General features: G+C 45.0%; 1 protein-coding gene across 7 annotated transcripts in view; it reads left to right on the top strand.

The window, feature by feature from the left end:
* Positions 1 to 25,975, top strand: part of SRGAP3 (SLIT-ROBO Rho GTPase activating protein 3) — a 261,838-nt gene that overhangs the window by 189,874 nt on the left and 45,989 nt on the right. For 3 of the 7 annotated variants that reach the window (XM_019428282.2, XM_019428281.2, XM_019428286.2), the window contains exons 7-12: positions 726 to 947; positions 2,435 to 2,536; positions 4,687 to 4,884; positions 11,989 to 12,073; positions 20,062 to 20,089; positions 22,551 to 22,637. In XM_019428282.2, the coding sequence (XP_019283827.1) occupies positions 726 to 947; positions 2,435 to 2,536; positions 4,687 to 4,884; positions 11,989 to 12,073; positions 20,062 to 20,089; positions 22,551 to 22,637 (722 nt within the window). Of the gene's footprint in view, positions 1 to 725; positions 948 to 2,434; positions 2,537 to 4,686; positions 4,885 to 11,988; positions 12,074 to 20,061; positions 20,090 to 22,550; positions 22,638 to 25,060; positions 25,164 to 25,975 lie in introns of all 7 variants that reach the window. The other 4 variants (XM_019428285.2, XM_019428284.2, XM_019428287.2 and 1 more) reach the window with 2 other exon arrangements.

Here is a 25,975-nt window from a genome sequence, read left to right as displayed (position 1 = left end):
CACCACTTTTCCATGGCTGCAGTAGGGACCCATTGCCACAATCCCTAGGAGAGGGAGCTGCCCAGCCCTGCCTGTGGCTTCCCATGCCCCAGGCCATATCTCTCCTCGTTCTCACAACTTTTTACTCTTTCTAGCCCTCTCCTGTCTTCATTTGCCACATTTTTATTGAGCACCTGCTAGCTCTAGGCCTTGAGGCACCACAGTGGACAAGAGCCCATGGGTCTGTCCTCATGGGGCTTACAATGCATAACCTTGAAATCTTAATAGGTGACCACAAAGCCAACTGGCAGGTGTCACAGTGAGGGAGGTGGGGGAGATGCGGGCCCCCAGAGGAGGGAGGGGTGATATAAACTCTGAGCGGGGAGTGCATCAAGGAGGACTTCCTGGAGGAAGTGACCTCTAAACTGAAACCTCAAGGAAGAATATTTAGGCAGTCTGCAGGCAGAGGGAATGCATGTGTGAAGGCCTAGAGACGAGAAAGAATGTGATGCATTTGGGGAGCTAGAGAAGTTCTGCTAGTGCCCAAATCACAATACCCAGCTCCCACTGAGGGCTTTGGGGAGATTTGTGCAGCAAGATTCCAAGGTGCACAAGGGTTTCCAGGATGAAAGATTTGACTGTGGAATGTGAGGTAATGGTAAGCCACTGTCATGGGAAAGGGAATGCTGCTGGCCCCCACATCCATGTGACAGCCCACAGCCTTCTGTCGTGTGCCTCTTTCCAAGTGCTGTGACTTGGGCTTTCATGCCAGCCTGGCCCGCACCTTCCGGACCTACCTCTCAGCCGAGTACAACCTGGAGACCTCTCGCCACGAGGGGCTGGATGTCATCGAGAACGCGGTAGACAACCTGGACTCCCGAAGCGACAAGCACACTGTCATGGACATGTGCAACCAGGTCTTCTGTCCTCCACTCAAGTTTGAGTTCCAGCCCCACATGGGGGATGAGGTAGGCTTCTCCCAGGAGCCCATGCTTGAGGCCGTTTCACCTGTTCTCCCATGTGCTCCCAGAACATCGGTGGGAGGGGAACGTCAGCCCCTGTTCCACATGCACGACATTGATCTCAGAGGCCTCAGGTCATGTTCTCAGTCCAGGGGCTTCCCCATCTGAGGAGTTTCCCACTGATATCCTAACTCTGCTGGCTCACGTGCCTCACCTGTAGAATTACAGGACCTTAACTCTCCTTAACATCCTTCCCAGTTATGTCTAGACCCCAAGGGAGTCCTACATTGTCACACAAGCATCTCACAGTCTTCCCTTGGATGACCTTGGATCACAGGAGGCTAGCTAGGCCTCACCGCAGCCGCTCTGGCGGCAGCCTTGCCTGGGCACTGCCTGTCCTCCCCTACGGGAGGCTTACCACCAACTGTGCTCCCTTGGGTTTTGTTTTCTTTTCTTTTCTTTTAATATGAAATTTATTGTCGAATTGGTTTCCATAAAACACCCAATGCTCATCCCAACAGGTGCCCTCCTCAGTGCCCATCACCCACTTTCCCCTCTCTTGGGTTTTGTGCCACTCAGATCCTCAGAACCGTGTTCTGGAATGAATAAATAAATAAGTGCAGGAAGGTACTTGTTCCTGGCCACAAAGCATCACAGTGGTTACTCAAACTGTGCAAAGTCCCTTATGCTAATAGCTCCTTGAGCTTTCCCTTTTCATCCCTCCCCACTTTCTTCATCTGCAAGAGGGGCCTTCTGCAGGGTCTCCCACAGCTTCTGGCCCGTCCCTCAGCCATTGCATTCAACCCTTTGGCCCATCATCTGGACCTAAAAATCCTGGCCTCATGGTTATGACAGGTGACTGTGAAGTTTGAGTTGCCTCGTTAGTGGTAAATAACTAGTAAATCACAGAGCCCTACTGTCCCTTATGATCTCAGCTGAGTTATGCCAGGCTACCCAGCCCACAGGTAGTAAGGGAGCCGTGGGTGGAGTGGGTGTAGGGAGAGCAATGTCTCCTTCCACTCACCTCCTCCCCCACCCCATGAGCAGGCTACTGACTCACAGTTGCCTCACCAAAGCACCTTCCTGATGGGGAATAGGACAACTCTACTGATTGTTTCCATTTGTTATTCTTTTCATTGGCTTTTGTCAAGCCATTGCTTTCTTCTACAACTTCCTGCTTTGAAATGAACTAGTCTCACTTAATGAGATTATGTTACAGTGTTTAGTAAACCCTCTAGGGTTGGACAAACCTAGAAGACCATGACTGAGAGGCCACAACTTGCAGTGTGAGAGGGTGGCCTTTGGGGTAGGAAGACCCCAGTTCCTGGCTGGTGTTGCCAGGTACAAGCTGTGTGACCATGGGTAGGTCACTTAACCTTTCCAGGCCTGTTTCCTCAGCTGTTGATAGGGATGTTGATGATGGCCCCCAGCCCTGGCTCCACACAGGTGATGAGAGCACTGGGCAATGGCAGGTGGTGGCCGTCCTTTTGCAGGTTTGCCAGGTCAGCGCTCAGCAGCCCGTCCAGACGGAATTGCTCATGCGGTACCACCAGCTGCAGTCCAGACTGGCCACTCTCAAGATAGAGAATGAGGAGGTGAGTGGGCCGCTCTGCCCTGTAAGCGATTTCCTTACAAAGGCCTGGCTTGTTGTGGAATGCATTAGAAATTAGGGTTCATCCATAAGATGGATTATTACACACCCATTAAAACTGGGCACACCAAGAATCTTTAAAGGGATGGGGAAATGCTCCCAAGATGTTAAGAACAAAGAGGATGTAGAACTCTATGTTCAGTAGTATCCTGAGTATGGTAAACTAGAGTAGGTGCATGTGTATCTGTGTTTATTCACAAGAAAAAAAGCCCGGAAAGAAAGAAATGCTTTGAGATGTTAATTGTGATTATATCTGGGTAGAGGAATTATAGGTGATTTCTTTTTTCTTCTTGTGCTTTTCTCTGTTATCTGCATTGAGTTTGTGTTATTTTGATCATCAAAGATAGCTATAGGTATTTTATATTACACAATGTAATAAAAAAGCCCAGGGCACACCGAATGTGTGATGGATCCTGAGCCCCAAGGAACTTCTGTCTTGCCTTGGCCAGCACACCTCCCACGTGGCTAGTGACACAGGATCGCCCCTGGGAGGGCACGAATGGAAATACCAGCTGTGGTGTGTTTTGATGTGGACCGAGGAAGCCAGATGAGAAACATTCCATTCCAGCCTGGATGCCTTTATGCAGGGAGGATGTCAACCAACCACAGGCCCCTGGAGAAAGGACAGCAGGATGTGAGGAATGTCACCTAAAATCTTGGGCAAGTTTATCACCGGAAAGTGCAACCACAGGTGGAGATGGGGAGTCATGGCCCCTGTCTTCACATCTCAAGAGAGAGAGATGGTTTACTCCATGTCTTCACAAAGGACAAAGCTGGGACAGACGTGAGACAGATTGTCACGCAGGACGATAACGAATCAAAGCTGACCCTGGGGGGAGGTTATACAGAAATGAATTATGTTTTTATTTTTCAAACCCGAGGAGAGAGAGGAGATGAAGAAAGTGTTCTGTATCCTCCCCTGAAGCATTTTCAATTGTTTACATGGAACAGTATATGGATAACAATATTAGTGGGGTTTAAATTGGAAAGCAGGGCCCCATAGAGGAGAATGAAGCAAAAGTTCCTCTGTATAGGCTGTTCGTGGCTATGGAAATGCTTAATTTTGAACCTGAACTACTGTCAGGCTGTGTTAGAAAGAACTGATCCATACATTTATTCATTCACAAGTATTCTTTCAACCAGTATTTTTCAAGTATTTATTAAGCACATTCCATGCTCTAAACACTGTGCTAGAGGCAAAGTAAAGTGAGTGAACAAGAAAACATAGTGCCTCCTCTCCTGGAGATTATAGTCTAGCAAAAAAAGATAAATAGATAAAACATTAAAGCAGTATGCAAAATATCAAGTGATAGTGGGCACTAAGTTAGGAACAGTAGTCAGGGGGCTCTGATGTCTCCAGGAAGTGACATTTAAGTGGAGATCTGAGTGACAAGAAAGACTTCGGGTGACAATAATTTAACAGTGAATGTAGATGCAGTTTCTCCCCTGACTGTTTTTGGAGTGACCTTCCATCGAAGTATAGGGTACAAGTCAGTGAAGGGATGTTGCGAGGTCAGGTCTCGTGTGTTCTGCACGTGTAGCCTTCTGGGGGTCCCACTTGACTCCAGGAGAGAAGTTGGGATCCTGGGGGACTGGCTCAGCATGATCTTCCTCTCTTTTCTCACTTCTCAGTCAGGCTTTTGATAAGTCAGGGGCAGATAACCAGAGAGTATGTCCACTGAGGATGGCCCCTCATCCTATCTAGACTCTGTCCTCTCTTCTCTCTGGATGAGCACTCAGAATATTTCTGCTCCAGGGAACTGCCTCCTATTGGAGGAGCTCGAGTGGGGCTATATAATCAGGAAAAGAGAAACAAACCTGGAAACCTGGCTTCCTTGTTTGTCACAACATTCTCCCAGGTTCTCTTCGGCAGAAGCAATCCAATAAAATGATGTTAGACTGGGCAACGTGGGTTCTCACCCTAGCCAGCTCGCTGGCCTTATATTCCACATCAGTATAATGAGAATGATCATCTTTGTCCTGCCCACCTCCTAGAGGCTATATGTGGAAGAAACAAAGTGGGGAAAAGGATTTTGAGGTGTGAAAGGCATTCTGAGGCCAAAGGGTTTTTGTTGACATGCTGTGTTTCTCCAGGTTAGAAAAACCCTGGATGCCACCATGCAGACCTTACAGGACATGCTGACTGTGGAGGACTTTGATGTTTCTGACGCCTTCCAACACAGTCGATCTACAGAGTCTGTGAAGTCGGCTGCCTCTGAGACCTACATGAGCAAGATCAACATTGCCAAAAGGAGGGCCAACCAGCAAGAAACAGAAATGTTTTATTTTACAGTAAGTGGTGTCTTGGACCCAGAACTTACTGTCTACTGACCTGGTGGCAGTGACTTTTGGGGAACAGCCCAAGCAAGGGGGAGCCAGCAAAACCATGTGGGTCAGTTAGAGCTAAAAAGTTTCCAGTGTGCTTCTCAAATGAAGTTGCCTTGGCTTTGTGAGATGCAAAAAGGTGAATTACCAGTGGGGAGCATCAGCATTGATCCTGGATTGGTGGTTATTGCAGTTAACCTACAAAAACCCAGAGAGTTGTGTTCCATAGGGTATGAGGGAAATGGCTATTTAGCCTAGTGGAAGCCCAAATAACAAACCTAAAGTTTAATGTACGGTTGTCACATTGAGGTATCTTAAATTTGGGTGTGGGCTTTAGAAATCATGCCCTGAATGATCTGTGCAAACTGCTGGTAAGTTGTCAGCCCATCATGTAAAATCCCAGATTATTTGCATTCCATTCCGTTGGGGCAGGGAAGAACAAGATTAGGGGGTACTGGAGCTTTGTTCAACATGTGTTTAGTGAACATAGAATTTTGGGGGTGTAAGGGACTTCAGATCTTCTGTCTGATGTTTGATCACATTCAACCCTATCCCTACCAAAAAGGCATCCAGTCTCTGCTTGAACAGACCTAGGATTAAAAGTTCCTTCCTTCTCCAAACAGCCCCATTGTCTGGCCTGTGGCCGGCAGTAGATATTATGATGTATTCTCTTATCTCTACTTCACTGGGATTTCTGGTCATTCATCTTGATCCTGTTCTCTGGGGCAACAGAGAGGATAATTCCACAAGACAGTCTCTGGTGTGCTTCTAACGAGCTAGGTTTTCATTTCTCCAGGCTAAACATACCTGATATTGTAAATCCTGCCTCATAAGCTTTCATTTTGAGTGGCCTCAGCATCCTGGTGTCTCTTTCCTGAACTTGTTCCTTTTATTGATGCCTGTGTTAAAGCGAGACTCTGAGCAGTGATCTGACCAACACAGACTAGAGCTAAACTCCCGCCTCCTCCCACCCTAGGTGCTATTCTCCTTTCCATACATTCTAAGATCATATTCTTTTTGTTTTGTTTTTATTTTTATTTACAAATTTTAATTCCAATATAGTTAACATACAGTGTTATATTAGTTTCAGGTGTACAATATAGTGATTGAACAGTTCTGTACATTACTCAGTGCTCATCATGATAAGTGTACTCCGAACCCCCTTTTATCTGTTTCACCCAACCTCCCTCCCACCTCCCCTCTGGTAACCATCTGTTTGTTCTCTATAGTTCAGAGTCTGGTTTTTCATTTGTCTCTTTTTTTCCTTTGTTCGTTTGTTTTGTTTCTTAAATTCCACATATGAGTGAAATCATATGGTATTTGTCTTTCTCTGACTGATTTATTTTACTTAGCATTATACTCTTTAGATCCATCCATGTTCTTGCAAATGGCAATATTTCATTCTTTTATATATGTATATAATTCCTCAAGAAATTATATGTATTTATACCTGCTGTCTCTTCTTTGTGCATAAATCTATCAGTGGACACTTGGGCTGTTTTGATTTGGCTATTATAAATGATGCTGAAGTACATATAGGGATGCATATGTCTTTTCACATTAGTGTTTTTGTATTTTTTTGGTAAATACCCAGTAGTAGAATTACTGGATCATATGGTAATTCTATTTTTAATTTTTCGAGGAACCTCCATAGCGTCTTCCACAGCAGCCACACCAGTATGCATTCCCATTAACAGTGCAAGAGGGTTTCTTTTTCTCCACATCTTTGCCAACACTTGTTTCTTGTGTTTTTTATTTTAGCCATTCTGACAGGTACGAGGTAATATCTCTTTGTGGTTTTGATTTGCATTTTCCCGATGATGAGTGATGTTGAGCATCTTTTCATGTGTCTTTTGGTCGTCTGGATGTCTTCTTTGGGGAAATATCTGCTCATGTCTTTTGCTCATTTTTTAATTGGATTATTTTGGGTTTTGGGGGAGGTGTTGTAGAAGTTCTTTATATATTTGGGGTACTAATCCTTTATCAGATATGCCATTCACAAATATCCTCTCCCATTCACTAGGTTGTCTTTTAGTTTTTGTTGATTGTATCCTTTGCCGTGCAGAAGCTTTTCATTTTGACACAGTCCAATAGTTTATTTTTGCTTTTGTTTCCATTATCTCAGGAGATGTATCAAGAACAATGTTGATACAGCTGATGTCAGATGCCTGTGCTGTCTTCTAGGATTTTTATGGTTTCAAGTCTCACATTTAGGTCCTTAATCCATTTTGAGTTTATTTTTGTGTCTAGTGTAAGAAAGTGTAGTTCAGTTTCATACTTTTGCATGTAGTTGTCCAGTTTTCCCAGCACCATTTGTTAAAGAGACTCTTCTTTTTCTCATTGCGTATTGCATCCTTTGTTGTAGATTAATTGACCATATAATTGTGTGTTTATTTCCGGGATCTCTATTCTGTTCCATTGATCTTTATGTCTGTTTTGGTGCCAGTACCGTACGATTTTGATAACTACAGCTTTGTAGCAGATCTTGAAATCTGGGGTTATTATGCCTTCAGTTTTGTTCTTTTTCGAGAGTGTTTTGGCTATCTGAGGCCTTTTGTGGTTCCATACAAATTTTAGGATTATTTGTTTTAGTTCTGTGAAAAATGTTTTTGGTATTTTGATAGGCATTGCATTAAATCTGTAGATTGCTTTGAGTAGTATGGACATTTTAACAATATTAATTCTTCCAATCTATAAGCATGGAGTCATCTTTCCCTTTGTTTTTACTTCAATTTCTTTCATCAGTGTTTTATAGTTTTCAGAGTATAGGTCTTTCACTTCCTTGGTTGAGTTTATTCCTAAGTATTCTATTATTTTTGGTGCAATTGTAAATAGGATTGTGGTTTTAATTTCCCGTTCTGCTACTTCATTATTAGTGTATAGAAATGCAACAGATTTTCTATATTGATTTTGTATCCTGTGACCTTACTGAATTCATTTATCAGTTCTAGTAGTTTTTTTGTAGTGGCTTTAGGGTTTTCTATATATAGTATCATGTCATCTGCAAATAGTAAAGGTTTTACTTCTTCCTTACCAATTTGGATGTCTTTTATTTCTTTTAGTTATGTGATTGCTGTGCCTAGGACTTCCAGTACTGTGTTGAATAAAAGTGGTGAGAGTGGACATCCTTGTCTTGTTCCTGACCTTAGGAGAAAAGTTCTGTTTTTCTCCACTGAGTATCATATTAGCTGTGGGTTTTTCATACATGGCCTTTTTATGTTGAGGTACATTCCCTCTACCTTCTTTGATGAGGATTTTGATTATGAATGGATCTTGTACTTTGTCAGACGCTTTTTCTGCATCTATAGTTTTTATCCTTCCTCCTATTGATGTGATGTATCACATTGATTGATTTGTGAATATTGAACCACCCCAGGAAGAAGTCCCACTTGATCGTGGTGGATGATTTTTTTAATGCATTATTGGATTTAGTTTGCTAACATTTTGTTGGGAATTCTTGCATCTATATTCACCAGAGATATGGGCCTACAGTTCCCTTTTGTTGTAGTGTCTTTATCTGATTTTGGTATCAGGGCCTCATACAATTAATCTTGAAGCTTTCCTTCCTCTTCCTATTTTTGGAATAGTTTGAGAAGAGTAGGTATTAAGTCTTCTTTAAATGTTTGATAGAATTCACCTGTGAAGCCTTCTGCTTCTGGACTTTTGTGTGTTGGGAGTTTTTTGATTGATACAGTTTCATTGCTGGTAATCAGCTTGTTCAAATGTTCTATTTCTTTTTGATTTCGTATTAGGAGGTTATGTGTTTACAAGAATTTATCCATTTCTTTTATCTTGTTCAATTTGTTGGCATGCACATTTTCATAATCTTCTCTTATAACTAAGATTGTATTCTTTTTTTTTTTTAAAGTTAATGTCAGTTAAATCTCTATTCCCTATGTACTGCCATTACACCAGGCTACCTTTCTGCTAAAGGATATGTAGCTGATGTGTTGGGTCAGTGTTAGGTTTCTTACCAGTTAGATTTCCTCTTGATGGATTTAGTTCACGGCTTCAGACTGTCAGGATCTTGTTGCAGTGGTTCAACATATGTGCTGTCCCTTCAGACTTAGGTTGTCTGCAGATTCAGTGAGTGTGGCTTTCATACCTTAAAGTTTGTCAGTGAAAAAAAAAACTAATAGTTATGCCACAACCAAGGCCAAAGACAGAGTTGTTTGAAACATGCCACTAGGCTGATAGTGATCCACTGTATCAACACCTCTAGATGGTGGCCATTTAACGAGTCACAAACCCACCCAGTTCTGACACCCAACTCCATCTTGTGATAGGCCTTGTCGAATCCTTTTTTGAAATCAAACAGTTGACATATATTGCATTTCCTCAGTCATCACTGTTTGATTTTGTTGTTTTCAAGAAAGGAAATAAGACTAGTCTTGGTGAATCAGCCCATGCCAATTTCTGGGGTTCACCACTTCCACTGGGCGCCTACTGTATTTACAAAGAGAATTTTATGGGTCACAGAGATTTAAGGAAGGAGTACACATGAATATGAATTCACTATGACAGCGGAAGCAAAGAAATCTGGGTGGCAGAAGCAGAGAAAAGGGGGTCTGGCTGACTTGAAAGGAAAAGCATTCACCAGTGTTCATGATTAAGGGTCATGGGTATTATATTTTAATATTTAATCTATCAACTTGGTTGGCTAGTACACCTCATGACTTGATGTTATGACATTATTTTAGGCACTTTTAAGGACATAATATTCCTCTTAATGCAAGCATTGGTACAATTTGATGGTATTCTTTCCATTGTGGGTCACATATGAAGCCTGGATGAAGCTTGGAAAAAGTAGGCAAAGTCTATGGGCTCCAGAGCCCCGGGGTGTAATTTCCACTAACCAGTGAATTGCCCACCCAGGTGAGTTACATGGTTGGGATTAGAGCTTCAACTACCTGGGGCAGCAAGGCAGGGTGGAGAAAATACCTGCTTATACCTCAGCTCTGCTTCTCATGGCAAATTTTTAAACATGTGATAAGAGCAGAGCGTGTCATTACTGGAAGCATCCAGAGAGAGCCTAGGGGAGAGTGTTTATCAAACTGAAATGTGTATTCGAATCATGTAGGAAGCTTGTTAAAAATGTAGGCTCCCAGCATACCACCCTCCCCGAGGTGGGCCCTGGAAGATTGAACACTTCTGATCCTCTGTAGTGCCTTCCTCAGGGGTAAAATTAGGGGTTAGACTCACAGTATTCTTGAGCAGGAATCTGCATTTTGATCTTCTTCCCAGCTGGTAGGAGGCTGCCAGTCCCTGCACCACACTTGGAGAAACACTGCAGGTCAGTTATCACTTTACCCTGAGGAGGGCAGTGAGTAAGCTGCCCAAGGTGGCACTCTAAGCTCTGAGCTTCTGTCCCCTTCTGGCAAGAATGGGAATGATGATGCCCCCCCCCCCCCACGCCACTCTTTGCCATCCAAGATTTTGATGAGGACCAAAGGTACAAGCTTGAAAACTGCCAGGTGCTCTTTGGTACAAGGGGAGTGGTTCCTAGGAGCCAAGGTCCTAGGCGCCAAGGACTGTGGCTGACGAGATACGGCACCATCGTCTCCTGCCAGTCCCACCATTCCAGAAACCTATCAAGATGGGGCCAGGTGAGGTGACCTCAATCTTATCTGTACACATGTCAGCCCCAGTCCCTGGACCTTTTCCCTACAACTGTTGTCAATAGGATGATGGTGATGTTCCAGATGCTCCTTTACACGTCATTTTGGAGTGTCCCGAGCCTCTACAGTTCACTTGTTTGCTCCTCTGCACCCTTTTCTGAGCATTCTGGCTGGGGCAATAAAATGGATTTCTTGGTGAGAAACTAGCTGGCAGATTTGGGGCAATCACACCATCCTGTGCCTTCATTTTTGGGGCGTTTGCAATTGCCTTTGCATCTGCTGAGAATGTTCCTTCCCCATGTGCTCACGTGTATCCACACAGCCCCTTCCTCACCTCCTTCAGGCCTTGGTTCACATGGCAACTATGCAGTGAGGTCTGCTCTGGTTCCTAGTCCCCCGTTCCTGCCTTATTTTTATCCACAGCATTCACCAGTATCCGACCAATCGTGTATTTTACTTTCTTTATTAGCTTATTGTCTCTCTTCCCACTCCTCTCTGTCAACCCCCACGAGATCAGAGCTTCAGCAGAGTTTCTCAGCACTGGCTATATGCCAGGCACAGCTGTAGGCACTGGGGATCCGGAAACAAATTGGGTGTGGACCCCACCAACAGCAGCTCACAGTCTAGCAAAGACATGCCCCAGCAGAGAGGGGTCTGGCCTGTGCTTACGTGATGCAGGGTGGGCCAAGGAAAGCTGGTACTTGTGCAGAGGTGTGGCTGAGGTCCAGCTCAGTTTGGGCACAGGTAGATGTGTTTCTGTTCCCAGTGACTTCTGTCCCTCTGCACTGCTCTGAAACACATTGTACATGACAAGGTCCCTGAACTTGAAGTAGCCTGGGAGTCCCAGGGACGTGGGGCAAATCAGTTCTTTATGCCAGCCTCACCTGTCTCCTCTGTAAAAAGCAGAAAAACGTATCCCCCAATGTAATTGAGGTTATTTTAATAGGAATGTCTTTAGGGGCCTGCAAAGCCCTTCCTCCTTCAGAGTGGGGCCAGATGAAAGGAAGGTTCCTTCGGAGGCTCCTCTGTAACAGATCTGATAAAGCGCTCTTGCCTCAGCTGTGTGCCCCCAGAGACGGCTCCCATTTTTATTGCTCGTGGCCAAGAAGCACAGTGGAGACTTGATGACTAACGAAGCTGTCTGCTTGGGGCTCAGTCCCCAGTCCTCACCTGACAAAAGCGCCTTTCACAGCTCACATTCCCCCTGAGCTTTCTTTGTGTTCCCCCAGACTGCCCTGAAATGCCCAGGATGGGACGGCCGCACTCAGCAGAGCTGGGGTCTGTGGAGAAGTGAAAAGGAGCAAGTCAGAGGTCCTTCTTTTCCCCATGCTGGGGTCCTTGAGGGTGGCATAATCTCCCTCTGACCTCCCTGGCATAGCGGTCGGTTTCAGAGGCAGAGACCACGTGACTTGGCCTTGCAGTCTGTAATGTCCTTGTGCCTTGTGTTTTACAGAAATTTAAAGAATATGTGAATGGCAGTAACCTCATCACTAAGCTACAGGCCAAGCATGACTTACTCAAGCAGACCCTGGGTGAAGGTGAGTTGGTTGGAAGGCAGAGGCCTGTGAGGAGGGATACTTGTTTTGTCGTGGTCCCCTGGGTTGTTTCAGCTTGAGACATGGGCACTTGGTTGAATAAGGCCTGGTAGCACAGCCACCTGGCAGGACTGGACAGGCCAGTACAGATGCTAAGAGGGGTCTAGTGTGGCTGCAGAAAACATGGGGCAACTATGTTCGTTTAGGTTCTGGGGGAGAGTCCAAGGCAAAGTGATGAGAGGGGTCCCCAGCAGGTAGGGGGTGGGAATCCAGGAGCACAGAGTTCTGCATTGCTGTTTTTTTAACAGGTACTGTTTGCCAGGAATACTCCTAGAGTGTCTGGCCGGGCATCTAGGTCCAGAAAAGAAAAATCCATATGTGTATTTTGGTCCTTGAGGGATGTGGGGAGTAGGCTTAAAACTGCGCAAAGGCCTCCAATGACAGTTGGAATAAAATCCAAAGTGCTCTCACAGTACATGAGGCCAAAAGGTCATTTGAACATTACCTTTTTCACTGACCATATTTATCATTGTCTACTCCCTTACTGTGCACCAGCCACTCTATGCTCCTTTCTGCCCTTTAAAACTCATCAAGCTCATTCCTGCCCCAGGGCCTTTGCATCTGCTGTTCTCTCTGCCTGGAATGCCCTTAACCCAGATCTCAGTATGGGTGGCTCCTTATCCTTCAGCTGTGTCAGCAGAGGTGTCACTTCCTCAGTGAGACTCTCCTTGTCACCCAACCTCAAGAAATCACCACCTCTGTCCCAACACTCTCTGTTTGATTTTCTTCATCTCATTCATCACCATGTGAAAGCACCCTACTTATTATTTGTTCATTTGCTTATTATCTTTGGGTATATCCCCACCCCAACTGTCTCATATCTTCTTTCCAAGTAGCGACTTCCTTGTTTATTTTGTCTACCACTTTATCTCCGGTGTCTAGAATAGTACCTGGCTTACAGTAGGCATTCAGCTAGTCATTGGATGAATGTTGAATGGGAAGGTCACCAGGACACGAGCCTGGCCCCCTAAGGTTAGGGATGGCTTGTAGCAAATCCTGGTGGCCCTGGAAAGTGGTGTGACTGTCAGCTATGAGGGGGATGAGCTGAGCTGGGCGTTTCTGAAGTTGTGAGGCCCTGCTTGAGCCCCACATCCAGATATACTCTTGTATTCTGTTGGAGAGGTCTGTTGGCTGAAGGGTGTGCTCTGTGTAAAGGAAAAAGAGCATGGAGTCCAGGAAATGGGATTTCCAAAGTGATGATACCAGTAGATCCCAAGACGACAGCTTGAAGCAGGCCTAGAGATCACTCAGGAATTTTCCAGGGAAGTAGGAGTGTGATAGGTGAGAGTCATAGTAGGGCATAGTACCCCACTCTTCTCCATACAGGTGCACATTCTAGGGGCTGTGCCCTGCCCACCCAAGCCTTCCCTGACACTGTCCACTCCGCACCGATCAGGGGGACAGCTGGAATCTGCAGATGCTTGGCATTTGTGAGCCCCGTGCTTTAGAGGAAACAGAAATTAAACCATTTCCCAGCCCCAAGGTGCTTCTAACCTAGCGAGGAAGACAATTCATGAATTCATAAAAAATTTAAAGCGATAACATTAAGTCACACAGAAATACTAGGTGAATTGCCAGGTGAACAGTACAGACTCTTAAGAGTATGAGCCAGGAGTGGAAGGGATCACCGTGGGCCCAGAAGAGCCGGAAAGGCTTCAAGAAAAATTAGTAACTGGGGCTTGGAGTAGTAACCAGGGGGTTAAAACTAATATCAGTAGAATTTTTTCAATCAACTTTATTGACCTATAACTTATGTACAATAAAATCTACCCATTTTGTGTAGAAATCACTTGTGACAAACATATGTACCCAGATCAGAATATAGAACATTTCTGTCACTACAAAAGCCCCTTTGAACCCCTTTGAGGTGAATCCTTTCTCCACCACCCCAAGCAACCACTGATCGGATTTCTGTCAGCATAGATTAGTTTTGTGTCTTCTAGCTGGGCAACTTCTGGGGGTGATAAAAATGCCCCTGATTTGGTGTATACTCAGGTGTATACATTTGTCAGACCTCATTGATTGGGGGTAAGGGTAGGAGCAGTGAGTTGCATTGGACTTTTTCTTCATTTCCCCTGACACTCCTCTACATTCTGCCCATCCTGACATTTCCATATTGGGCCAGAAGAGTGGGGCGCATAGGAGTAGGAGAGCCAGAAAGTCCTAGGGAAGAGCCAAGCTGGTGTGCCAGGGACAGCTCCCATGACTAGCATTAAAAGGAGGATTGGTTTTATAGCCAGTGGCCCCTGGGGGTTGGAGGCTGTTTCTCAGAGCCATGTACCAAAAGGCAAGTCCCTATGAGTTGGTTGGCTCCTTGTATGTTCAAAATCAGGAGCCCTGGTTTTAGAAAAGTAGATGTTCTTTTAGAAAATAAGATCCCAGATGAGAAGGTGCTTCTCTCCAGCTCACCCATGTGTGCTATCAGATGCAACCGTTTATTACTGCCCTTGCCTGAATGAATAGCCTTGATGAAATAATAATAAAAATTAGTTTGGGTTGGCATAACCCCTGACCCATTTGGTCTCCCAAATTTACTTAGCCTTCAGCTATACCTTGCTCCAAGATGTGATTTACCAGTCCTCCTTCTGAGTTTTAGGCTGAATAGCAATGAAAAACTGCAGGAAAATGTGGCTTCCGAAGTGTAAGGGCAGCTAAGAAAGAAAGAGCCATCCAGAAGAATCTCAGTCCTATTCTCTAGTAAGCCAGCAATGGAAAAGCTTTGTGCTTCTTTTGAAAACTGGGATGGGCCTTGTTAGACTGGTCAATTTGGGTGAGGATTTTTTTAATAGACTTTGTTTTAGAATAGTTTTAGATTTACAGAAAAGTTGCAAAGATAGTACAGCTAGTTCCCATAGATGCCGCATCCAGTATTTCCTGTTAATTGACATTAACAACTCATCATAAGTGAGTATGGAGTATTTGTTACAAGTAATAAACGCTGGTCCATTGTTATTTCTAAAGTTAACAAATTGTCCAATTACTGGAAAGAACTGCAGCTGAGACCAAATCTTGAGTCACTTTTGTATCCCCACTGCCTGATAAATGTACGTGTGGATTCATAGGGCACCGGGTGAAAGGGGAGAATGTGCACTGACTTAGATTGGTCACGTTCTTGCCTGTTGGGCAAAGCGGACATGGAAGAAATTAAGCAGGCCAAAGCAAGCTCACGATCTTGGCTCCTTTATTTTTCTGAGTGTCAACAGACGATTCACCTCTTCTTGCATGTGCTGATTCTTCCATTCAGTAGAAAGCTTCCCTAAGAGTGGGCCGGGGTAGGATTACACCTGCATCAGTGACCTTTTTATGCCCTTTGAAGGCTATTTTGTATTGGGAGGGGCAGTCTGGAAATTTTGGAAGCAGGTGAGAAATATGGCGCCAAGTGGAATGTTTTGATTAATGTTTCTTGTTTCTTGTTGTTTTTTTTTGTTTTGTTTTGTTTTTTTTAATGAAACGTGTCATGTAATCCATTTCTCTTAAGTCGTCTTTTGACAGCATGGCTCAAAGAAGCCACAAGTTAGAGGAAACACATGGTCTTTAGGTCACACTCAGAAGCAAAGTTTTTAACATGATTGATCCCAGACACATAAGTCAAAAAGTTTCTAGGTGCCCTGCAAAGTGGCATTCCGTGTTGTAAACATCACGGCCACATCTTGGGAACAAGAACGCACCCTATATGCCCTTGGCTGTTGCTATGCCATTGTTTTTGGCCATAGAATTCTTAGTTTATCATCCTGTCTTAGTCTTAGATCCCTGACCTTTTTACTGCTCTGGGTAGTCTATAAGCTTCAGGGTTTATACCCAAGATATGGGTGGTGTTTCAATTTACTATAGCCTCTCAAGAATGAATAGTGCATTGTCTATAAAAGGGATGGGACATAACCTTTTCAGACCAAGATTTAATAGCACATTATAGAGCCAGTGTTTGCCAGGACCAGACAGTCTGACCTTCTGAAAATGACTGGGCCACTAACTATAAAATATATTTTTAAAAATCCCAATGGGTCTCAGAAGGTAAAGGGCAGAACAGTTTTGATTTCTGATACTTTCTAGGAGTTGCGAAAACAGATTCCGAAAGATGTTGGTAATGGGGTTCTTGAGAGCTAGAATAGGAGTCTAAAGCTGACAGGGAATATATTTGATTCCTTGCTGAAAGAAAGTCTGCCTTGAGTATGTTTCTGACATTGCACTGCAGGACTTCAACACTTAGATTCCTACCTCCACACTTCTCCCCTTTCTGCCCTTATCTGTCCATTTATCTGTCCATCCATTGTCCAAAGCATAGATGCTATGCTCAGCCTGGAGGGGGAGAACAGTGAACACAAGACAGACAAGTTTCCTGCTGTCATGGGGAACAGAGACCTCGAACAGTAAACAAACTACTAAATAAAGAATTACAACCATTTTAAGTGCTATGAATGGGGAATTGGGGCTGAGATAGAGAACAATTGTTCATATGGGGGAGGGGGCGGGAGAGGAGACCTGCTTTAAGTTGGGTGAGCACTGAAGCCTCAGGGCGGAGGTCATGTTCAAGCTGAGACTGCAGGGTGAGAACACATCAGCCCTGTGAACAACTGAGGAAAGAGTGTCAGGGCAGAGGGAACAGCATGTGTGAAGGTGGGAAGGAACATGGTGAGTCAGGACTAAAAGAAGAGGAGTGTGGCTAGACCTTAATGAGCACATAGGGGAGTGTGCATTTTTGGAACTAAGAGAGGGTGGAACAGGAAACACCTCGTAGGTCCCCTTTGGAGTCAGAGTTGCACAGCTTACTGCAGCCATAAGGGAAATTGTGTGTTTTATAGTTAATGCAGGCCATCGGCCGACCCCTTTCGTGGGTTGCTTTAGCTGCAGCTCGGGGTCTTGGGTCTGTATGAAACCTGTAGCTCAGATTGGCGTCTGGTGGGAATTTGTCTGAGACTACAGACACATAATAAGATTATGCAGAAGAGATATGTCAGTTTTCTCTAACTTTTCGCCTTTCTTGCTTTGGTCTTTGGCTCCAGTTCAAGCAAATGTAGTAACCCTTGTAACTGCTTGTGGCATTGGTTAGGAATTAAAGAATTGTGTGTTGATTCCCTGCTGTGTTTTATTTTCAGACTTCTGTTACTCTCTTCTTCCCCTCATTTTTGCCCCTATCCTCATTCGGTATTGTTTTCGGTAGAGAAAATAAATGCTCAGTTCTTTCTTTTAAAAAGTACTTTCTACGCATTTGACTCTTGATTTCAGTTCAGATCATGATCTCACAATTTGTGGGATCGAGCCCCGCATTGGGCTCTGTGCTGACAGCGTGGAACCTGCTTGGGATTCTCTCTCTCCCTCTCTCTCTGCCCCTCCCCCACTCACACTGTCTTTCTCTCTCTCTCAAAATAAATACACTTAAAAAATTATTTAAAAAAAAGTCTTTTCATGTGAATGCTGGATGGGATTCTAGAGTCTAGAGCTGTCCAGTATGGCGGCTGCCAGCCATATAGCTATCAAACACTTGAAACATGGCTAGTCTGGATTAAGATGTATAAAATGAAAACAAGAGTTAATACAAAAACTATATGAAATACTTTATGAATTTTTATATTAATATACATTGAAGTGATATTTTTGATGTATAAAGTTAAACACAATATGTTATTAAAATTAATCTCATTTCATTATTTAAAAAATTTTTTTTAATGTTTTTATTTATTTTTGAGACAGAGAGAGACAGAGCATGAGCAGGGGAGGGGCAGAGAGAGAGAGAGACACAGAATCGGAAGCAGGCTCCAGGCTCTGAGCTGTCAGCACAGAGCCCGATGCGGGGCTCGAACTCATGGACTGTGAGAGCATAACCTGAGCCGAAGTCGGACGCTTAACTGACTGAGCCACACAGGCGCCCCTCATTATTATTATTATTTTTTTGAGAGAGAGAGAGAGAAAGCATGAGCAGGGGAGGGGCAGAGGGACAGAGAGAGAGAGAATCTCAAGTAGGCTCCAACTTGGGGCTCAATCTCATGAACTGTGAGATCATGACCTGAGCCTAAATCAAGGGTTGGACGTTCAACCGACTGAACCACCCAGGCACCCATCTTTACTTTTTCTAATGTGGCTGCTAAAAATCGTGGCTTACATTATATTTCTATTAGACAGCATGGCCTAGAGGTTCTCAACTGCACCATTAAAGGAATGAAGTACTGAATCATGCTGTATGGATGAACCTCAAAAGCATATGCTAAATGAAGGAAGCTAACACAAAAGACTGTGGATTGAATGCTTCCATTTTTGTAAAATGTCCAGATAAGCAAATCCATAGACAGAGGATAGATGAGCAGTTGTCATAGGCTGGAGAGGGAGAGAGGGAGTGGCTGTGAATTGGCCTGAGGAATCTTTTTCATGTGAGGGAAATGTTCTAAAATTGAATTGTGGTGATGGTTACACAACTTTGAATATTTACTAAATCATTGAATCATACATTTCAAATGGGTGAATTTTTTGATATGTAAATTATGCTTCAATAAAGCCATTAAAAATAAAAGGGAAGGCAGTGGCTTGGAGTCTGCAATTCCAGGGGAATGGAAGATCTGGAGGTAAGATTAGGGAGTCCTCAGTCAGCACTTAGGTCACCCAGAGAGGGTGTGTAGAAAGAGAGCTGGGTGCACCTCCTGGGGGCAGATGAGGAGGAGACAGCAAGAGAAACTGAGGAACAGCCTGGAGAGTGGGAAGGACACCTGGCAAGTGTGGAGTCATGAAAATCAAGGAGAACACTTGGTAAGAGGAAGAGAGTGATTCACTGAGTTGATGGTGCTGAGAAGTCAGATAAGAGCAGAGAAGACGCAGAAGATAAGTGGATTTGACCACATGGAGCAAGCAGTCTCTGTGGATGGTGAGACCAGAAGCCAGCTGCAGTGGAGTGAGTGGGGGAAGCAACAGTGCCTCTATAAAGCTCCTTCAGCAAGTTTTGCTCTAAAGGAGAGAAATGGGAATGGAGTTAGAGTGAGAAAGCGAGCCCAGGGAGATTTCAAAACTAGGTTATACTTATCCAGAACATGTTTGTATGCTGATGGAAATGATCCAGAAGAAAGGAGATTGGTGATGTTAGAGGTGTCGAGGGGGACACTTGCAGAAGAAAGGAGATTGGTGATGTTAGAGGTGTCGAGGGGGACACTTGCAGAAGCAGAGGCCCCAAGAAGGGTGGAAGAGGTAGGACCCAGAGCACGGGCAGAAGGTCTGAGCTTTGGCAGAATTGGGATGCTTCCCCAGAGTACCAGGACGGGAGGTAGAGCGTGAATGGGCAGGCATAGGTAGGTGGGTGCATCATATGGAGGCATGCCAAGACCCGTCTTACTGATTTTCTTCTCCAGGGAAGGAAGCGAGGTCTTCAGCTGAGAATGAAGGCAGGAGGGGTCGGGGTGGGGATGTGGCTGGGCTGAGGAATAACAAGAAGGTATCTTCTGGCTGCTGCTTTTCAGGGCCAAGCATATGACAGGTGCTCCACAAACCTTTGTTGGTATAAAGCAGTGTGTGAGTTCTAGAGCTTTGGCAGGCAGAGAAGGGATCACCCATGGTGCTTGTTAAAATGAAGATTCGTGGCTTCTTAGCTCAGAGATTCTGATTCAGGAGGCTCATGGGAAAGCAAAAAAACCCTGCATTTTTAACAACATCCCCAGAAAATTCTAAAGCATGTGGTCAGCAGGCTGTAGTTGGAAAATTGCTGGAAAGAAAAAAAAAACATACATGAACAACACGAAATGAAATTTATGTGAACATAGCCTTACAGATAGGAGGCACTGGGGATTTAATGAGACTCCATTCTTTCCAGCAGACCATTACTTAGGCATAATTAGATTTCCCATTTCACAAATAATTAAGTTCGGTTGTTTCTTCTTTTTAGAAAAAGATGAATGTTCGCTGGTTAAAAAAGAAAAAAAAAACAATTTAACATCAATGTATACTTTTCTTTCCAGGGGAGAGAGCAGAATGCGGCACAACCAGGTAAGAGCTAGGGATCTTGGTTGTTTCCACCTGCTGCCTGAGGTGGGCGGGGTGGAGGGGAGGTGCAGGAGAGGCGGGAAGGTGGGAAGGTGGGAAGGCAGATGCTGCCAAGGAGCTCAGAGAAGCTGGGCTGTTCTTAAGAGTGGTCTAGCTTTTCCCCAGTGTCTCCAGGGGGGATGGTGTGGCTGTGCAAGAGAGAAGGCTGGCTGTTTTGCTTGTCCTAACACTGTGCTGGTGAAGCCACGCCCCCTACAGGCCGGTGAGGGGGGAGGCGCCTTTCCCAGCTGCTGTGGGAAAGTGGGGGTATGTTCTGTTGGCGCTTTCCATCTGGTGGGACAGTAATATATATTGCAGAGTGGCTGAAGACGGACAGCAGAAGCCAGAGGCTGTGGGGGTAGCTGTTGACCTGTTTCCCCATCTGTTCTGTGGCTGCTGAGCAAACTGTCCGGCCCGGGCGGAGGGCCCATCCTGGGGTCCCCATTTGCCAAGGCTTTGGATTTGGCTCGTATGGCACACACCTGGGCATATGCATGTGCAGAGCCACATCAGTGCGCACAGACGCCCCTACTGCCCGCACCCTGGCTTCAGACCTCATGGGCACCTGGATGGACTGATGGGAGAGCCCTTTGCTGGGAAAGTAACAAATGGGCAACTTCTGCTTTCTCTCCAGCTTGCTCAACATTACCCTTGCGCTTTTCCTTGAGCAGACCAGAGCCAGTGAACACTTTCCACTCAGCAGCTGGTAGCTGAGGGGTTGACTTTCAGTGACTGGACCTTTCCTCCACTTTCAGAGTTTTGAAATCCATAAGCAGCCGTGTTGCTGTCTGAGTTGTTCCTTAGAGCCCATCCCTTTCTGAGTTCCCAGCAATAGTTATCCCACTGCCCAACACAAATTGAGCCAGTGGCCCAGAATCCTGGAAAGCTGTTATACTTGGCAAGAGGAAAGATGAACCCTCAACCCCCTTCCTGCTCATCTGGATGAGAGTTGGCTGAGAAGAGGCTTGGAAAGCTCTGAGGCTTTCAGTTTGCTGGGCTTAGGGTGGGGGAGACTGAGGGCTTTCCAGAAGCTCAGCTCTGCAGCTGTTCCACTGGGCCCTGGCAGTCTGAGAATATCTGGATGATTCGTAATGCCAGGAAAGGACCTTCCTGTACAAGGGCCAGCAGATGTGCAGGGTCACTTTCTAAGAACCTTTCAGAAACAAACTCCTTACTTATTTATTTCGTTTTTCTGGCAAGAGGATGTTGTTGTAGTCCCCAAACAACAGAAGCCACATTTTACACCAAAGTCTGCAAATAGGAAAACAGATGGGGGATGAATTGAGCCATCCCTCACTTCCTCCTAATTCCTAAAACTCATGCAAAGGAAGATGGTTCCAGCAGATTTCAGGAGAAATCTGTAATCGAACCCTTGGCCAGGGCCCAGGGTCTACCTCAGAGAAAAGTTGGTGTTTTGTTTTTTTTTTTTGTTTTTTTTTTTTTTTTGGTTGTTTTAAATAAAGCCATTTGAGAGATAGTCTTCCACACCCTCTTCAACCTAGGGCCTGGGAAATACAAGTTGGGACTACAGACCTCCCACTTAGATATAGTAAACTGCAAACCCAGCCATCTGTACTCTGGCCCTTGGCCAAGGTCAGAGGCAACTTTGTTGGTAAACTGAAAGCTTCCCCTTCCAAAAATCATTTTAAATTCGTTGTACAATGCACTGCCAACTTGAAGTGGTTTTTAATTTAATCCTAAAGGCCCTGGGTAAGATGTTTCTATGCTGTGGCTCTCTGTATCTTCCACAATTTCCTGCCCAACGTTAGTGTCATTTTGGATGATCCTTTGAGCAGGTCCCCTCAGCCAAGTTGCTGCTGGCCTTGTATAGATAGACCAGTTTTTGCACATGGGCTGCAACATGTTACATTTTTTCTCACACTTAAGAACTTAGAATAATCCCAATTCATAACCCCGTAAAATAGGCAGACCAGGTGCAAGAGTGCACTTGAAAAGTGTATGAATAAATGGCACGGTCAGATGCAAGTATAGGGTTTAACTGTGATAAAATTTTAACTACAGACTGGCTTCCCTAACTCAGGTTGGCTTGTCCCCATGGTGTGGATTAGCCGTGAAATCACTTGAGATTTCTTGTCCAGATAGATGCAACCTGATGCGTACTCATGCACAGCTTCCAGGGGCCTGACTGCCACTGAACTGCAGTGCACTACCACCATTTTGGATGTTCACACACACATCTATTGGGTTATCTAGGGAACATTTTAATCACTACCCTTTTGGCCACAGAACAATTTTGAGGCTGATTTCTATGTTGCCAGTATATGTTAATTTTCATCTTGGTTGAAAGGCAGAAAGGGGACATTGGTCTCTGGTTTCTCTCTCTTCCTCTCCGTGGCTTTCTCTGTTCCTGTTTTCCCTGCCTCTCTCTCTTTCTTTCTTTCCGTTTTGCTCTGCAACTGAGCAGCAGAAGAGATGGAAGGCTTAGGCTGCCCCACTTTCCTTGGCTGAGCTGCCCCCCTGCTCCCCACTTTGTGCCCCACCCAGCACTTCAGTAAGTCAAAATTGATTTGATGTCATGCAAAGTTGGGATAGCTACGTTTCCTTGTCAGAGATTTCCGGTCAGTGCACAGAACACCACACAAAGAAAGAAATCCCAGTGATTTGAGCAGTCCTTTGCTTTCGGAATAGGCGGGAGAAATGGGAAAAGCATCCTTTTCCCTCTTTATTCCATTGTTTAAACTTAAAGAAAAAAAACTCCTTTGCACTTATTTTAAGGAAACCCTTCAGCCGGCGACCCTAGAATTTTTGGTATTGGGTGTCCAACACCTACATTAAGAATCTCTACTTTTGCTGGCCATGGGAGTTTAATAGATAATTTAGAGCGACTGCTGGATGCTCTGTGATAAAAGCAACTTCCCAATTTCACATTCACAACAGAATTTGGAGTAGGAAGAGCTGAATTAGCCCCAATCACATATTTTTTGTGTGCCCCTTGGGAAGTTTCTTAATTTCTCATGGGCTCATTTGCCTTATGTTTAAAGTGAATTTAGTAAGTCTTGCCTGCCTCACAGGGTTGTCGTGAGGGTATCACGCATGAGACAAGGAAACCATCTAAGAACGCTCACAAATAGAAACCCCAAACACTAGGGAGACGAGGTGGCACAGTTGCTATATCCTCAAGTTATTCCTAATCCCAAGATTTAAAACCTATGGCCTTGTGTCACATTGTTTACACTCTCTTTTGGCATTTGGAAGCTCCAAAGTGGATCCTTTGCCAGAAATACCACCCCCACATACCCACATCCTCAAAAATTCAGTAACTTACAAAAAAGAAATGACATGGACTTAGCTAACCAAATTGACATAGATCCAAGATGGGCTTGAAATAGTCTTGCCTGTTGTTTCTTTTCAAAATTTTGGTCTGTGCTGTTATTTTGGTTCCAATGTTTGGGTGGCATGATATTTGGATTCAGCTGTGTCTTTGCCCATGCATGTCCTGGAGCTAGCAGCATTTGCTCAGTACTCAAAGACGTAGGAGAAGCTCACTAGATTCCCCTAGATGGCTGGGCTGCTGAAAAAGACAGGCACAACACAATGAGGCCAGTGAGCAGAGGCAGCATGAACCTCTTTCACCTTGATTGGCACCCCAATCCATAAGATTTCTTGCCCATCCACAGAAATCAATCAAGACTTTGGGGACCAGGTCTTTGCTCGTCACGTGTGGACATTAGCTGTGCCAGGCTGGGTCCCCACTTGTTGCTCCCTAAATTGTGAACCAAGCCATTTGAAAATGAACTGCCTCTCTTGGTTAGGGGCCCTTCTCCTAACCTCAGAAAGCCCTTTGCCCTGGAAGGCTGGCAGCATTGAGTCAGGCCAACTTGGGTGGCGAAAGATGAGCAAATAAGCCAACACAGGTATATGCATGGTGAGCAACTCTGGAAACTGGTCCAGTGTCTGTGGCTGTTTCACTGTTGCTGGTGAACTGTGGTATGGTTTCCCCTCCCTGTAGCCAAGAGTGGAGCACAGGGAATGGAGATCCTAAAGTAAAGCAAGACACTTTCAACCTGACCCGTTGGGTCCTCCGCTGGCAAGGGTTAATGGGATGGATGGAGTCCTTGGCTGGAAACGAAAAAGTGCCCTAAGGCTCCATGACTGGCCCGGTTGGGAAAAATCTTGGCATTGGAGCCATAGAGGCCTGAGTTTGGGGCCTGGCTCTGCCAGTTCCCCTCTCTGGGCCTCAGAGTCTGCCTCTATAAAATGGGGCCGTACATGCAGGGTTGAGCTGACGTTAAGGGTGATAATGGATTTGAAAGCGCTTGAATCAAAAGTGTACTTGACTAAAGAACAGGATGTGATCATTATCTTGGGTCACCTGGGGACCCCAAAGAAGCTGTAGGCTCCCTCCAGGCATCAGTATCTTCATCTCTAAAATGAGAATAATAATTGCCTAGCTCTTAGATCAATGAAATAAAGATTAGTCAAGTGCATTTGAAATGCCAAGAGGCATTAGAAAGATCAGTGCCCTGGTACATTGGGAGTTGAGACTCGGTGATGAATTTAAGCCAAAATAATGAAAATTAACCCTTCCAATCATCATTGAAAGTGTCTTGCTTTCTCAGGCTACAGATTACATCTCTGTCCCCTGGTTCCTCCTCCATCTGGTCAGCTTTGCAGGATGACAGCCTCTGATTGGGGTTTCAGTGGTTTCCTGGATACATACTATGTCCCCCCTGTGATCTAGAATGCATCTGTGTTATGCGAGCATTGCTCCTGCCTGACATTGTGGGTAAATTAAGATTCCCTTAAACATCCAAAGGCCTTCAGATGGAGCATTGGACACCAATGTGCTGGGGGTTCAGGGGTTTCCATTTGCATTTTGTGTTCTCCTTCAGCCATGGGTTTTAAAGAGCGTCTTTCCCAGTTGTATGTTTGCGTTGGTTGCTTTCTTGATTTCTTTTGTTCCATTTTCCCTAGGCCCCCCTGCCTTCCCCCTAAACCACAGAAAATGAGGAGACCTAGGCCTCTCTCAGTGTGTAGCCATAAACTATTTAACGGCTGTATGGAAGCGTTTATTAAGGTACTTGCTGGGGAGCCACGGAGTCCGCGAATGCGCCCAATGTAATGGCAGCCTTTCTCCACCTCCTCCCCTTGGCCAACAGCCCTACCCCGACCAACCAGAACTTTCAGTCATGCCCTGGCCCCAGCCCTGGAGCAAGCTAGTTCCTCCCTGAAGCCTGCTCTTAGCTTCAAGAAGGGCTTCTAGGCAGACTACTTTCGTCTCTGACCATTTGATCCTAAGTGCCTTCCCGGGATCCTCAGCCCCAGAGGAGGGATCGATCATGATGAAACCCATGGAGTCCAAGTGGGGTTGAAATGCCAGTGCAGTGGTCCCCGCCAGCCATGCTTTCCTGCTTCAGGAACTGCAGTCCTAGCTAGGCCTGAGGGACAGCTAGAGAAACCACCTTGCCTCGCTTCACATCCATGCCTCCCAAGAGGAGATTGGTTAGAAGCAACACAAAGAAAATCCTGCAGATAAGAGTGTATTTTTATACAACTGATTATTATTATTGTTGTTGTTATTGTTGCTGTTGTTGTTGTTGTTATTTTGGTTGAGACTATAGCAGCAAAGGAAACACATAAACTGTTTGAGAGAAAACTCTCCCACCTTGTTTTGCTTCTTGTTAGGCATTGAGCTGGGGTAGTCCCTTTAGAATTCTAGATTAACCCTGTACATCCTAAACTAAACATGAAAGTGTTGCAGCTCAGTGACTTTCTCTTTTCTTGCCTCCTGGATGCAAAGGGCAGAGGACCAAGGTATCCCAGATAGAATGAATGGCTCAAGGACACTGAAGCTGGCCACAGAATTGCAAAGGGAAGCAGGGGGCAGGG

The sequence above is a fragment of the Panthera pardus genome, unplaced genomic scaffold (assembly GCF_024362965.1).
Source record: "Panthera pardus isolate Hobbes unplaced genomic scaffold, ASM2436296v1 HiC_scaffold_8, whole genome shotgun sequence".
NCBI lineage: Eukaryota > Metazoa > Chordata > Mammalia > Carnivora > Felidae > Panthera > Panthera pardus.
This window is presented reverse-complemented; position numbering and strand designations above follow the sequence as displayed.